This window comes from Rattus norvegicus, chromosome 7 (assembly GCF_021556685.1).
Source record: "Rattus norvegicus strain SHRSP/BbbUtx chromosome 7, alternate assembly SHRSP_T2T, whole genome shotgun sequence".
NCBI lineage: Eukaryota > Metazoa > Chordata > Mammalia > Rodentia > Muridae > Rattus > Rattus norvegicus.
The window spans coordinates 17,110,413-17,126,486 of NC_141540.1; the positions used below are offsets into that span (position 1 = coordinate 17,110,413).

The following is a 16,074-nucleotide window of genomic DNA, read 5'->3' on the forward strand; positions in this document are numbered from 1 at the left end:
GCCCATTGCTCAGTACATAAGCAGAGATCAAGAGCGATGTTCTGCTCTGCACATCTGGAGAGACACTACCTTGATCTCCTCTGCAGCTAGAGAGCCTCCCTCAGGATACTCACCCTCAGTCAGAGGCTTCTGTTAGTGCCTGGACCTGACCTTCAGCTAAGATACATTGCAGAGGTGAGCAGCCTTGGGGAGACTGGCTTAGGACCACAGTTAGGAATTTAGAGTGTGAACATTGTGTTATGACCCTCAACATAATAAAATATAACATTTATTACACTCACTAGGTGTATCTACCTTCTCTCTTGCTTTCAACAGTTGGCGTAGTCTTAGAAGACCCTTAGAAAAAAGTACAACTAAGGTATCTTCTTGCTTCTCCAAAGTGCATCCCCACATTCACCCAGGGAGGAGGGCGAATTCTGAACTGCAGGACAGGACCTCTCTCCATGATGGCAAGGCCTTGTTTCTGTCCTAAAACTCGGTGGCAGAGAGATAGTCGCAGGAAGGAAGAAACCAGAACCCTGAGGAGGAATATCTGTGGCCAAGACTAACTCCCACACTTTCATTTGGGGTCAGGTGCCAAGTGTCATTCACTGAAGGTCATTTGTAAATGTTTGTAGAAGACATTGTTTTGGGGTATCCACCAAAGGCTGCTCATACACGGGTTTTAGCTAGTAGAAAAATCTTTATTAGCTGGCCACAACTACATTGGGTGTTTGGGATCCTAGTATGGTTCTGAACCTCTCTCAAGGTGAGATTTTATGCACAAAAACCATGTCCTAGGTTTTCCCTGCTCCAGTGAATATATAGTTAGCCCAACTTGGACCTGGTTTCTTCCTCCTCTTCTTTCTCCTCCTTCTTCTGCTTCTTTTTTTTTGGGGGGGGGAGGGAGGCGGTCACAAGGGTTGGGGGTGGGGAACTTGAAGACTAGGGAGTGAGTGCGATCAGGGTCCTTGATGAGAAATTCCCAAACATTGTGTTGGAAAAAATGTCCTTGTTAACATACTCCCGTCAACATGAACAGTTAGTCAGAAGTTGAACCAAGAAAGTTAAAAGGCAAGGTTGGTACATTTAAAGACTTTCCCAGAAGTATCGACTTTAAAGAATTAGGTAGATTGTACTCTCTACATGTTGAGTTTTACGGTGTGAATGGTACTTCTGTCATGGAGTCGGTTGTGCTAGGTCTGGGGGCCAAGTAAGGTCTGGAGCCGTATTACAACATCATAAACCATGGGGCCAGGCTGAACAGTCAGGGTCTACTTTGTTGTGATCGTTGTTATTTTTTAACACAGGTCTCACTATGCATCTCTGGGTGGCCCACTTGTAGATCTAGTTGGTCTTGAACTCACAGAACTCACTCTGCATCTTCCTCACCAGTGCTTGAAACAAAGGCTTGCACCGCCACTAAGAGTCTACATTTTATGTACGCAGACCTTGTTGTTATTTTGAGCTAGTTTTCCCACTTTAAATCCCACCATTTTCTCCATGACTTGAATGTTTGTCATTGCGTGCGTGTGTGTGTGTGTGTGTGTGTGTGTGTGTGTGTGTGTGTGTGTGCATTTTTATTCTTGTTTTGGATTTTTGTGACAGGGTTTCTCTGAGTGTTCTAAGGCTCTCAGAGATCTGCCTGCCTCTGCTGAAATTAAAGGCACGTGCCACCTTCTCTTGGCTGTTTGTGTATGTTATGTTATTGGTTGAATATGAGGTTGAGAAAGCCTTGTGCACCTGCCTCGTTCCAAATTCTGAGGTAAGAAAACATCAGTGTAACAAGAAAAAAGTCAGCGAAAGAAAATGTAAGAGTAGTTAGTTTGGTCTCAAGACAGCGAGAGCAGACTTTTATTGGTCAGAGAGATGAAGGCCTCCAAACCTGAACACACCACGCAGTCTGAAAATATGTGTTTGCAGTGAAGAGCAGGGAGTGAAAGGTTCTGGCTTCAAGAGGCCCAGAAACTGCTTTTCTGGATAAACTGTTTTTGCTTTGTTTTGTTTTTGAAACTTCAGGGTAAAAAGTAAATCAGATTGCCTGTTTTTTTTTTTGTTTTGTTTTTTTGTTTGGTTTTTTTTTGTTGTTGTTGTTGTTGTGAATTCTACGGGTGGACAGTTTTCCTGAAGTCTTGGACAGGCTGGATGTGAGGTGGTGAGATGTGAGGGAATGGGGTTGGGGAGAATGGGGGAGGTGGGCCGGTAGGGCAGATGGGTTTTCCTTTAATGAGGCCCTCCCCACTTATGCCCTCCTATCGGCCTGCTCATGGCAGCCTTTGGAGTTATCTCCATAGCTACTGAGTCTGGAATTCTCTAAACTCTTGTTATGATCCCACTCTGAAGAGGGGAAAAGTAGGCGTTGCCCACGGTGCATTGTTACAAGCCGGCCGAGGCCAGAACAAATCATGCTTAAATGCCCTTTTCCCCAGAAAGCTAGGGCCTAGGGTAACTTGCTAGCTACTTTCCTCTAGAAAAACTTGTGCTTCCTGTCTATAGAGCTCCAGGCAAAGGGCTTGCTGGCCTATCAGAATATTGTTTGAGCGCAGGAGCTGGCCAATGAGGAGTGTGCTTCTTAGGTGCAGGAAGCCGCCAGACCTGGGTCTGTTAGTTTACTTGCCCTCCACTTTCTACCCCCACATACACACTAGGCATGTTTGTGTTCTTACGAAGTAGATCTTAGATCACAGGCCTAGATGTCAAAGTCATTTTCACTGACAGCAGGAGCCGCAGAAGGCTACAGGAAACTCCGTGGCTGGAAATGGTACGTTCGGCCGGCTTCTTGAATGTTGGGAGGAGGAGGAGTATGTTGTAGACAGAGACCGCAGTAAGGACGGGGCTTTTCTAGGCAGCTGAGTCTGTTTCTCATCTGGCTCCGCTGGATCCTACCGCCCAGGTCCGGCTGGCTGGAGCTGGACCAGCAGAAAGCCACGGTCCCTCGTTGAGCGCTCAGTGCTGTGGCATCTCCTGTCTCGTCTCCTGGGTGCTCACTGCCCGCGTCTCTGTAGCCTGGGCGGTATTGGCTGAGGGTCATGGGGAATTTTGGAATTCAGATTGGAGCTCATGAACAGGGTATGTGGAGTGAGGTGAGGGTTAAGACACTGATCCTATAATTGCCGTCCCCCCCCCCCCATTTCAACAAACCTCATGCAGTGTCTCAGGGCGCAGCTACCCTAAGCACCTGTGGTCCTCAGTCGGGGGTAGGGGTGGGAATGGGGCAGAGGCAGAAGCAACCGGATCTCAATGGAACAGCCAGGGGCCTCAAACTTTCCAGAATAAAGATTGAATGCCCGCGGTGGGGGCGTGGCCGGGGGGGGTACGACGTCTGAGGGTCGTATATATAAACAGTGATAACCACTCGGGAAGTTACAGCTGTCTTTTTTAAAAAGATGTATTTATTATAACGAAGTACACTGTAGCTATCTTGAGACACACCAGAAGAGGGCATCAGATCCCATTAGCGATGGTTGTGAGCCACCATGTGGTTGCTGGGAATTGAACTCAGGACCTCTGGAAAAGCAGACGGTTCTCTTAAAACACTAAGCCATCTCTCCAGCCTCCTACAGCTATATTTTGTAGTTTGACTAGGAGCGAGATTGGGAGTGGGAGGGGCGGGTTTTGTTTTTGTTTTTGTTTTGATACCCGGATTTATTTTTCCTGTAGCTGGAGCACAGGGACTCCGGCAAGCGTTCTTTACCTTTGGGCTTTCCCTCCAGCTCGCTCAATCCTTCCTCTCCCTCTTCCACAAAACTCCCTGAGCGCTACTTGTTGGTCTCTGCATCTGTTTCCATTGCATTCCATGCTGCTGGATGAAGCCTCTCAGGAGACAGTTATAGCTCCTGTCTTCAGTCATAGCAGAGTATCATTAATAGTGTCGTGGGTTGGCTCTCTCCCACCGGATGGGTCTCAAGTTCGGGTCAGTCATTGACTGGCTCTTCCCCCAGTCTCTGCTCTATCTTTGTCCCTGAACATCTTGTAGGCAAGGAAAATCTTCCGGGTGAAGGTTGATGGGCCGATGTCCCCCTCCCTCCACTGGAAGTCCCACCTGGCTACAGGAGGTGACCGCTTAAGTCCCCATATCCCCTGCTGCTAGGAGTCTCAGCTGGAATCAGTGCCATAGACTCCCCCATCCCAGGGGTAGAGCTAATCCCAGGGATGGCCCCCGCTGATTTCCATTCTCACTCTCTCTGCACCCGCTCTACACACGTGATCCCCTCCCATTCCCCTCCTCACACCCTCTCCCACCAAGCTCCCTCTCTTCATCCAGCTTAGATAACTGTTTTGATTCTCCTTATGGGTGAGATTCAAACATCCGCCTTTGGGCCCTGTTTAATTACTTCGTCTCTTTGGGTCTGTGGACTGTCGCATGGTTGTCCTGTTCTTTGTGGCCAGTATCCACTTATAAGTGAGCACACACCATGCCTGTCTTTCTGGGTCTGGATTACTTCACTCAGGGTTGATATTTTCTAGTTTCATTCTTTTGCCTGCAGATTGTCTAATGCCCTTATATTTTAGGGGAATAGTATTCCGTTGTGTAAATATACCACATTTTCTTTATCCATGCTTCAGTTGAAAGACACACAGGTTGTTTCCAGTTTCTGGTTATTGGGAATAAAGATGCTTTGAACGCAGTTGAGCGTGTGTCCTTGCGGAACAGTGGGGCATCTTTTGAGTACCTGCCCATGAGTGGTATAGCTGGGTCTTGGTGTAGAATGATCCCCAATGTTCTGAGAAACCACCAAATTGGTTTCCAAAGTGGTCGTACGAAGTTGCACTCCCAGCAGCAACGGAAGAGTGTTCCCCTTGCTCCACGACATCACCAGCCTGTGCTGTCACTTTAAGGTGGGTTCTTAACATCATTCTGGTTTGCATTTTCCTGGTGAATAAGGACAATGAACACTTCTTTAAGTCCTTCTTGGCCATTAGAGATTTCTCAATAGAGAAAGACCTTTGCCCATTCTCTCGGCTGCTGTTTGTCCCCTTGGTGTGCAAACCTTTTCAGTTTCACGAGGTCCCATTTATTAGTCATCTGTCTTAGTGCCTGAGCTATGGGCGTTCTGTTCGGGAATTTTCTCCTGTGCCAATGTGTTCAACACAGCTCCTTACATTCTCTTCTATTAGATTTACTGTTAATGGTTTTATGCTGAAGGGTTTGACCCACTAGGACTTGAGACGTGTGCAGGGCGATAGATAATGCGTCTATTTGCAGCCCTCTACATGCAGACATCCAGTCAGACCAGCACCATTTGTTGAAGATGCTTTCATTTTTCCATTATGTAGTTTTAGATTCTTTGTCAAAAGTCAAGTGTCCATTTGGAGAGATGGCTCGGGGGTTAAGAGCCTTAGCTACTCTGGCAGAGGATCCAGGTTCAATTCCCAGCACCCACGTGGCAGCTAACAGCTGTCTATAACTCCAGTTCCAGAGAGTCTGACACCCTCACACAGACATACATACAGGCAAAGCACGAGTGTACATAAAATAAAAATCGTTAGTTTTTTTAATGTGTATGTAAGACCAGAGGTGTTGGGTTATTTGGAGGTGCTGAGTTACAGCCAGGAGTTAGCCACCCACTGTGGGTGCTGGGATTTGAACTGAGGTCCTCTACAGTAGCAGGAGATGCCGTTGAGCCTTCTCTCCAGCGGGACTCACTCACCTTACAAGCAAATTTGGTACCGTGTTTACAATATAAAGACACAAGCACATGTAAGTAGTATTTCTGTGCAGACAGCCGCAGTAAAGATATCTCTCCAAGCTTTCGTAGCTTTTACTTAGAACGATGATTTGCCCATTTTTGTGCTGACTCTTAATTTGATTGTTCTTTATAGCCTCGATGAATCCTAATCTGAACTCAGCACCGCCGGGGACTTGACTTTTAATGGGATCAATGTAGAAGACTTAGACACAAGGTGCTACCCTGGTGTCTAAAAGCATGAAGTAACGATTGGTTTTGGCTTTATTTATTTTTAAAGGCACGATTTTTACCTATGCTTTTAGAGTTTCATACATGTAAGACTTACATGTGAAAGACCCCCGAAGGGAGCCCCCCACTCAAGTCTCGGGAAAGACGCGCACCCAGTAGGACACAGACACCGACCTGCTGTAATCACACGAGGAAGATTTATTGTGAGCGAGATGAAACGAGAGCTCAGGCCAGCATGCTGGGGTCGAGACTCATACGCCACACAGGGAGTAGAGGAGTTCGACCCCGACCTGAATTTTCACAGAGCTTATAAAGGAAAAAACCACAAACCAGGGGGATCAAGAGGGAGGGAGGAGGGGAATTCCAAAACCACAAACTGCCCATACATTTAGGTCATATGCTAGTCATGTGTAACACTAGGCAACACACCCAGGACTTTGTGACATTGTGATTAGGGGTAGTGACATTTTCAGGGCCATTGGACCATTGTGGCCGGAGGCTATGGGTCATTGTGGCTGTTCCAGGAAACTTTTCATGCAAGAATGTTCCGGGAACCATTGTACAGCAAGGGAGGGGCGAAAAGTTCATGTTCTCACAGACCCTACCTCTTCTTTTTGGGTAGCTAGGCGGCTTATTATTAATTTTTAATCCTTCATTCCCCACTTCTTCTTTTTTTGTTAATAGTTCTAATCCTAGAACTTCATGGAGAACTCAGCTTCATCTAGCATAACAGCTTGGTATTGTAGTCTTAACATGAGGATTCTAACCTGGACACTATCCAAGCCTATCCACCAAGGTCATGACTAGCTTTTAGAACTTCTAAGCTTATACGGACTGTGATCCCTGAGGCACAGTCCCAAGAAGTGTTAAGAGTACTAACATATGCAATGTTACATCATTTGTAATGGAAATCAAGCCTATCCCACACCTATCTTGATAGAACCCAGGACAAACATGACTGAATTTCCCTCTAGGTCCCAGCTCTCAGCCCCAACAGCTAGTACACGGCTGGTGAGGGCTGAGAATTGACAGCTGTCAGGGTAGTCAGCAGCACCAGGTACGGTCCTTTCCAGCGAGGCTCGAGTGTCTGGACTCAGTGTAGCTGCAACCTGGAACTGATGGGATGTCTCAGGGGTCTCCGGGGCATAGGCTGCTGTCAGCTGTGAGCAGATTTCTTCCTGTATCACCTGTAGGTCTTTTAGCCTGGCACACAAATCATTATTACTATGGCACTATGACATGTTGGTTCAGTAACATCATCTAATACAGTCAGGGGGGCTGAGGCCCCATATAAGATCTCAAAGGGGGTAAGGCTGAATCTGGAAGGGGTATTTCTTGCTCTGAAGAGAGCAAGAGGGAAGGAGTGTCACCCAGTCTGCGCCAGTCTCCATGGTTAATTTGGTCAGGGTCTCTTTTAGAGTTCTATTTATTTACCCTACCTGTCCTGAACTTTGAGGTCTGTAAATACAATGTAATTTCCAATCGACCTCTAAATACTTGGCCACACCCTGGCTTACCTTGGCAACGAAAGTAGGGCCGTTGTCTGACCAGATTACCTTGGGCATTCCAGACCTGGGGAAGATTTCTTCCAGTATCTTCTTGATGATTGCAGAGGCCATCTCTCGTTTGGTGAGGAAAGCTTCTATCTATTCCTGAAAAAGTATCTACAAGCACTAGGAGATACTTGTGATTATATTTTTCTGGTTTTATCTCAGTGAAGTTCACTTCGACTTTTCACCAAACTCTCTAGGTCTCTTTGCCCTGTTTGCTTGCTAAGCATTCACTTATTGACATACCTTATACTTTCTACTGTCTCTCTGGCTAAAATCTTAAAGTCTATTACATACACTTAACTACTTGGACAAACTTTTTATCTCCTAAATGAGTCCATTTCTGTATTTGGCAAAGTGAGTCTTTCCTTTATTCTCTGGGGAGTATAGCTTTCCCCTCAATGTGCCATTGTCCTTTATCTTTTAAGCAATTTGGGCCTTTTCTAAGTGAGGCCATCCCTTAGTCCGATCCCAGTTCCCAGTGGCTGTCTCTTGCAGGCCTGCAACCAGGATGGGCTCCTGCATAACCATTTTTCGAGCCACTTTATCTGCTTCGTTATTGCCCCATGTCACTGAATCTCTTCCCTCCTGATATCCTGAGCAATGAATAGTACTCACAGTTGTTGGCTTCACCAGGGCATCCAAGAGATGGTAAAGGCATCTGCAGTGCTGATGTACTGGGGGGGGTAGAGGTTCAGCCATCCCAGATGACATTGTATTGTCCACCATGGCAGCACCCACTTGTCTCTGACCTTCATTCATGAAGAGAACTGTTCCCGTCTGTGGACAAGGTCCTCGGCTTTCAGCAGGGGTCAATCAGCCAGTCGCAGAGGTCTTTCCTCCACCCATGGGCTTCTGCCAGTACTTGACACTCGTGCTGTGGTGGCTCCAAGTCCGGATTGGGCAGCAAGGTGACCAGATTGTCCCCAACCGGTGGAGAATCTAGTCCATGGCAGCTGACCAGTGGTCCCATCTTTTGGGACACTCTATTCAAAGGCAGAACATCAGCCACTCTATCACAGTTTAAGTCCTGGATTGGGTGATAATTGTTAGTGCCCGGCTGGCAGGAGTGATGTGTTCCAGGCAGATCAGGACAAAGTCACACATCTCCCAGCATCAGGTACTGGTGCACTGAGACAGGTCTTAAGCTCCACATACACAGTCTGTAGATATGCATACACATGGCCTCACCCAGCCATTTCAGCCCACGCAAGCCATTTTGGAGAGCAATTTTCTCATGAGCAAGGGATAGGGGCAGTCAGGGATGACTATGAACTAGTGGGTTACCCGGCCCACGCCAAGGTCCACTGTTCTTCGGGCAGTCCATAAGTATTGTTTGTTGCCAGTAGGCCCCTGTACCCAAGGTCTTTGGATATTGGCCCACTGGAGGGGGGCACAGGAGCACAGAGCATTGGGTCCCTGCATCCACACTTCCCTTCTATCTCTGTACATAGCCAGCACTCTAGGACCAAGAGGCTCTCCAGTGTCCCCTCTTGTTCTTTCTGGGGCAGTCCCTGACCCAGTGTCTTTTTTTTTTTTCTTTGCATTAGGCACACTGATCTTTAGCCAGGAATTCTCTTCTGTTGCCAGGTACTGTCTTCCTAGGTTCCCTAACTACTGTGGCCAGTATATGTTCCTCTCTTGTCTTTTATCTCTCTTTAGCTCTCTAGCTTCCTCTTCTTTTAGTCTCTTTTCCTCCCTAGCTTCCTGCACTCTTTACCTCTTTCTTTCTTTCTTTCTTTCTTTCTTTCTTTCTTTTTTTCTGTCTCTCTGCATCTTCTTCTACAGCTATTAGGTGCTGTCCACTTTTCTGCACAGACCCTGAACCATGCATCAACTTACAATAACTCTCTCAGCGACTTAGCTTAACCCTTCAAGTTTCTGTAACTTTCTCTTCATATCTTTTCCTTATCTTAGCCAGATTGGTGGGGCATTTTCCAGCCCCTAGGAGACCCACCCTTGGAGCCTGGGGGCAGACCTGGAGCACTCCCTACCTTCAGGGGTATGAAGAGAGCAGGCAGAAGTGAGGGCCTTCTATGCGTGTTGGAACCCTTTTTTTTTTCTGGCCTCTAGTAGGATTCCGTCTTTCCTCAGTGGTAAAGAAGACCTGTAACAGTTACTAACAAGCATATCAAATGGGATGGTGAGAAAACAAGAGAATCTTGAGAATAGAGTCTACCGAAGAGGGCAAACAGCATTTAGTCACACAGCTAAACCAGGAGGCCTTTCTTGGAACAAAAAGGCCATTGTCAGTGTCAGCTCCATGGCTTTGCCTCTCAAGAGAACCAGCCTCCAAATGACACTAGGCTTCTAGTAACAACTAATAACAAAAGGATGGAGAGATGGTTAGAACCTGGTTGCTAGATGCCAGGGGGCTGATAAAAGAATTGTAACCAGTTCACCTGGGGCTATCAGGACCTCAGTAGTAGCCCTTTACCAAACTGTCTCACTGGGTTTAAAGGCCCATGGAAAAGAAAACATTAATCCTGACCTTGGCTACCTCCAAGTAATTTAGTGCTGGAGACTGACTCCTCCCTTGGAATAAAGACAGCAGATAAGGCAGGCTTCCTTAAAGAACTTCTCTAAATGAGCACTCTCCTTCTGTGAGCAAATGTCAGAAATTCCTTTCCTGTTCTTGTTTACCTTATAGCCCCACCTAGCTCTCAGCCTTTTTAGATTATTCTTCCTGTAGCATTTCTAACGCAGCCTGTCCCCTTTTTTTTTTTTTTTTTTTTAGCCTGTTAACAGCATTTTTGATCTTTTAGGCAGTTATGCACTAAGTGTCATACCGGCTGAAACTCCGCCTTTAAGATTCTTTGCTCCCAAGCAAAATTTAAATCCTTTTCCAGCTTATCTCAGCTGTCCACCATGAGATTCCCAGAGATCGCGAACCAAGGTGTAGTAATTCACTAAGAAATCTCTCTATAGTGTTTCTTTTTACCTTAAGCCTTTTCCTTTTAAACAGCTCCTGAAGAGCCAGAAAAATTGGGTGAGACTTGAGAAGTCCCCATGCTCGCTGCAGCAGCTCCGCAGCTAATTTCGCTCCCCTCTACTGTGTGCTGCGAGCACAAGCACAGATAAAACACTATTTTAAAAATTAACTTTGGCTATCAACCAACACACCGCCACTAGAGCGGGGTCCATAAGATTAAGTTTCTTATTAAGCATTAAGGGGACCAAGTAAAACTCTTCAACGAACAAAGCAAACAGTTTCATGATTTCAAACACAGTCGTCAGTCCAAGATTTTAAACACGGTCGTCAGTCCAAATTCAAACACGAAACAAAAGTCAAAAAAACACTGGACAATACCACAGAAAACAATCCAGACAAACAAGACCAAGACAAAGCATCCTATAACCAATTTCCACAGATGCCTGGTACCTTCAGTACCTGGCCCAAACTGCAGCTTAACCTTAGCTGCTTCCGGGATACCAAACACAGAAACAGAATACAGACAACAGACACTAACACATCTAAGCACACTTGTCCGTGCCTATACTTAAATAGGCAGCCGAACTCGACCTCCAAAGTCACAGTCAGATCTTTTTGACTGTCCGTTGCCGGGTCCTCCCGACAAAATTCGGCTCGAGGAACGTCTCTCACGCGTCCCAGAGCCAGGACCCAACAAAGGCTGACTCGTGGAACGTCTCTCACGAGTCCCAGAGCCTGCGCGATTGGGGCGTCCCCCGGTGCGCTTTCTAAAAAGGAAAAAAAGAAAGAAAAAGACTATTCGGAGTAGGAATCCTTCATCTACTCACAGGCGCCATTTCGGGGTGGGGAACCTTCTTCCACCCGTGCACAGGGCAGGAAACCTTCTTCTGCCCAGACAGTGCACTAAGACTCTCGTGCACAGGGCAGGAATCCTTCATCTGCCCAGACAGTGCACTAAGACCTTAAACCGGTACCGAAAAACACAGACTACAGGACTTAATTCACACACACTCACACACACGAGCACAAACAAAAGAGAAAAAAAAAAACAAAACAAAACAAAACCGACGTCGACTTCGTGTCGACCAGAGGCACTGAAACTGATCGGCAGGTCGCAGACCTTGCCTAACAAACCGGTCGTCAAGGAGTAAAGTCTCCTCTGGACCTATCAGATGGGGTTCACCAGGCGTCCCTGGTCCCCCCTTGTCCTCCTGGGACGTCTCCCAGGGCGAACGGACGGTGGGTACCTGGACACGTCTATCCCTATCCACCCCGCTCTCCTTCCTGGAGCGCGGTCTCACTGAGCGTCCGCAAAACCGAAACAGCGATCGCACCAGATTCCCAGACAGAACATAGACACAGACCCAGACACAGCGCTGAGATAAAACAGAGAATCTTACCTCCAAGTGGGTCTAGGACCCCTGGGTGGTCGCGCAGATCCCGGACGAGCCCCCAAATGAAAGACCCCCGAAGGGAGCCCCCCACTCAAGTCTCGGGAAAGACGCGCACCCAGTAGGACACAGACACCGACCTGCTGTAATCACACGAGGAAGATTTATTGTGAGCGAGATGAAACGAGAGCTCAGGCCAGCATGCTGGGGTCGAGACTCATACGCCACACAGGGAGTAGAGGAGTTCGACCCCGACCTGAATTTTCACAGAGCTTATAAAGGAAAAAACCACAAACCAGGGGGATCAAGAGGGAGGGAGGAGGGGAATTCCAAAACCACAAACTGCCCATACATTTAGGTCATATGCTAGTCATGTGTAACACTAGGCAACACACCCAGGACTTTGTGACATTGTGATTAGGGGTAGTGACATTTTCAGGGCCATTGGACCATTGTGGCCGGAGGCTATGGGTCATTGTGGCTGTTCCAGGAAACTTTTCATGCAAGAATGTTCCGGGAACCATTGTACAGCAAGGGAGGGGCGAAAAGTTCATGTTCTCACAGACCCTACCTCTTCTTTTTGGGTAGCTAGGCGGCTTATTATTAATTTTTAATCCTTCACATGTATGTAAGACTACATACAGACTCTATGAGCACATTCACACCCCTGCCACTCCTCTCACTTCTCCACCTCCCATCCCCTACTGATCTTTTTCCTTTGATAATCCACTCCTCAGCTATTGCTGCTCTGATGTGCGTGTTTCTAAGGCCGTAAACTGGAGCACAGTTGATCTACCAACGGCCATACTTTTAAAGCAACCTGACTCTCCCTCTCCTAGCAGCCATTAGCTGATGAGAGCTCCTGGAATAATGATGGGGGCTTCTCAGCCTCTCCCCATCCATGCTGGAATGGTAGCTGGCTTAACTCTCTGCAGACAAACTCATCGCCCTGGTGTTATAAATGTAGTCCTGTCCTGCCCAGTAGACGTAGTGTCATTCTGCCATCACTTGTTCAGGGTTCCCTGAACGTGGGGAAAGAGAGTGAAGGACACGTATGGTGTAGATACGCCAGTCATGTCTGAGCACATTACATACACTTACTCTGTTCACTGACAACCGGTAAGGTCATGTTCACTGCACTTTCCCATGAGGATAAGAGCTGTACTTAGGAGTATAAAGGTAGTTTTGTTGTTTAAAGTATTACCATTTAGTAAAATAATAGGTTTCCTGCTGAGGCCTGTGACCTCTCCATCTCTGGGTCAGACTTACGGGACCAGACATGCTTTTCCTCTTGTGGAGTAGGGCTCAAATCCAATTCGAATGCAATCTGTTAGCCCTCTAACCTTGATACAGTGGCACAATGGACTTATGTTCCAGGGTGATTGTTACTATAGCTTTTAGGGTTCACATTTTTAGAGGAGGGGAGGTGCCTCTGGAACCCTCCTGACCAATAACTCAAGGGAAGGCGCCTAACACTTGCTGCTGAACATTACTTGTGGCTTCTGGCAGGGAGCATAGCGCCCTTTGAAGGAGACTGGCTGGAGATACTCATTAAGGCGCTCTTTGCAGCTAATAGAGTTCATCAAGTATTTTAATTTAAGGTGTTCTAGAAATTATAGAGGTGACGTGTGCTGCATTAGAGCTCCAGGAACATGTGTCTCCTTCAACTGTTTTATGATCCAGCTACTTTCTCAAATGCAAACGGTGTGAGGGACCAGTGAGATAACTGACTTGGTTGTCAACTGGGCACATCTGGGTAATGGGAATCTCAGATGAGGAATTGGCTCCACCAACTTGGCCTGAGCGCCTGTCTTCAGAGCGTTTTCTTGATTGCTAATTGATGAAGGAGGGCCTACTCCATTGTGGGTGTTGACATTCCAGGACATGTGGGCGTTGGTGTGTACAAACAGGATAGCCCAGCAAGCCAGTGGGCAAGCCAGTACCCATGGCTCGTCCACATTCTAGGGTTCAGTTCTTGCCTGCACATTCCTGCCTTAGCTTCCCTCAGTGATTGATTATGACCTGTAATTCTTATAAACACTTTCCTGCCCAAGTTTTATTTGGTTTATTTGACGTATATGGTGATACGTCACAGCAACAGAAGGCAAAATGGGACACTACTGAGGAAAATTGCTTGTCATGAGTCCTGTTTCCTGTTTGACTCAGGGTGAACTAAAGAACCTGGCTATAGACTTTTTAACATCTGCCCTTAGTGCAACCACAGACTGTGTATTCAGGTTCCTAACAGGTTGTAAGAAGTATTAACTAGAGATGTGCCAAGTTACCTCAGGGGATAAAAGCATGTGCTACGCAACGGTGATGGTCTGAAGTTGATCTCTAAACCATTGTTAAAGCGAAAAAGACTTGCAAAAGGGGGTGCTGACTTCCACTATAGCTCTGTGGCATGCTCGCACTCTCCATGCACAATAGACTCTAAATCAAGGCTTTTAGAGGATGTACAGGTAGTGTCTACCCACCCAAATGATGTAGACTCATCTAGAGAATACGGTGGGTTCTAAGCAGATAGCGTCCCTCTGATCACCATGAGATCATTGCTAGGATTTTTAGGGAGAAGAGGATGTTGCTGTTCTAAACCTAGGGTGTAGTTGTCATTAACTGTCTGAGAAATCCACGTCACTCTGTACAGCTCTGGTGGGAAGGAGTCCCTCCAGATCTCAGTTCTCAGATACCAGCAGAACACAAGGGTGCCCAGCATTTCTAAGCGCACACGTTCTGGGGACAGCAGATACTGATCATGGTGGGTGGTAGACAATAGAACCTGGGGTGACAGTTGTTAGAAAGATGCAGTGCAGAAGGAGGAACTGCACAGTCCTCTGCACAAGAGCTCATCCTTCTTTGATGTTCCTTTCCCAAAAAGCTCCAGTTTACTTTTAGCATTTGTGAGTGGGGAAGGCATCTCGGTCTGTATGAGCAGTAGAGTGTGATGACCAGGACAACTTGAACCCTTGTGGAACAGTGTCATGTCTTATTAATTCTGTGTACGTCTGTGGTACCATGAGGCTCACTTTCCTGGAAATGTATGTGTGTGCTTTCAGGAGTCAGTGAGCTTTGAGGATGTGGCTGTGAAGTTCACGCAGGAGGAGTGGGCTGTGCTGGATCCATCCCAGAAGGAGCTGTACAAAGATGTGATGCAGGAAACCCTGAGGAACCTGGCCTCTATAGGTACACACGGGCATTGGTTTTTCTAGTCCACCAAGGACAAGTGTTCTAGCTAATCAGTGTTGACGTATGAATTGGAATATGGAAAAGGGAACTGGGGTGACTATGTCAGATGGAATCATTTACACGATGAATTTACCTGCTGCCTAATATTTTTTTTGGTAATAAGTAATTTTTAACTCTTTCTCTGATTCTACATTTTAGGAAAGAAGTCCAACACAGGGAAGGCTATAAATGAGTATGAAAATCTCTGGAGAAAACTAAGGTAATTTCTTTCCCAAGATATAGCCATATTCCAGAGAGCTGTTGCAAAAGAGAATTTTTCAAAGGAAGTAAAAGATACATTTGATATCAAGCATAAAACCGATTTTATCTAGAGAAAAATTCCCCCCAAATTACAATACTGAGGATAACTAGAACATGATCATTTTTAATAGTTCACATATAAAAACTTTATGCCATACAGAATGTCTTAGTTTGGCTGTGTATTGCTGTACTCAAGACTGGGAGCCAAGGCAGCTTAAAGTGGAAAGGTTGATTTCACCTCATAGTTAGCAGTCCGGGATCAAGGGAAATTAGGACATTAAGTCAAGCAGGAACCTGTAGGCTTGAACTGAAGGCAGACACCATGGAGGAATGTTGTTTACTGTCTTCCTTCTGCTGGTTTGCTCAGTTTGCTTTCTTTCATAACTGCATGAACAGGATCCACAGAACAGCTCTGTAGGCTGGATGCTTCCACATCAATCTTCATTAAGAAAGAAAGCTTAATATAAGCCTCCTATAAGTCAGTCTAGTGGGGGCATAAGTTCCCTCATATGACTCTAGGTTTTGTCACACTGAGGAAATAGTAATCAGCACAACTGACCCTTTGTCAACCTGATACATAAACATATTACTAATAGACCACAACCATTCCTTTTTATTTGTCTCCAAGATGTCCTGTTAATATCTATACCACAATTGAAAACATAAGTACTGAAGAAATAAAGTTTCATAGATATGAGAAACAAAATTGTAAAAACAAGGTTTTGAAAAATACATCTGATGTCAGGTTGCCTAATGTTATGACAAAGTTTTGGTGATCAAGATATTGAGTCAGAAGACCAGGCTATTCTGACTGAGCT

General features: G+C 46.3%; 1 protein-coding gene across 6 annotated transcripts in view; it reads left to right on the forward strand.

Annotated features, from left to right (window-relative positions):
* Positions 1-16,074, forward strand: part of LOC100912582 (zinc finger protein 14-like) — a 19,329-nt gene continuing 3,255 nt past the window's right edge. For 2 of the 6 annotated variants that reach the window (XM_087559626.1, XM_087559629.1), the window contains exons 1-3: positions 2,554-4,818; positions 14,827-14,953; positions 15,155-15,215. In XM_087559626.1, coding sequence (XP_087415752.1) covers positions 14,920-14,953; positions 15,155-15,215 — 95 coding nt within the window. In that variant the 5' untranslated portion in view covers positions 2,554-4,818; positions 14,827-14,919. Of the gene's footprint in view, positions 175-2,553; positions 4,819-14,826; positions 14,954-15,154; positions 15,216-16,074 lie in introns of those variants that run through there. The other 4 variants (XM_087559624.1, XM_087559627.1, XM_087559625.1 and 1 more) reach the window with 3 other exon arrangements.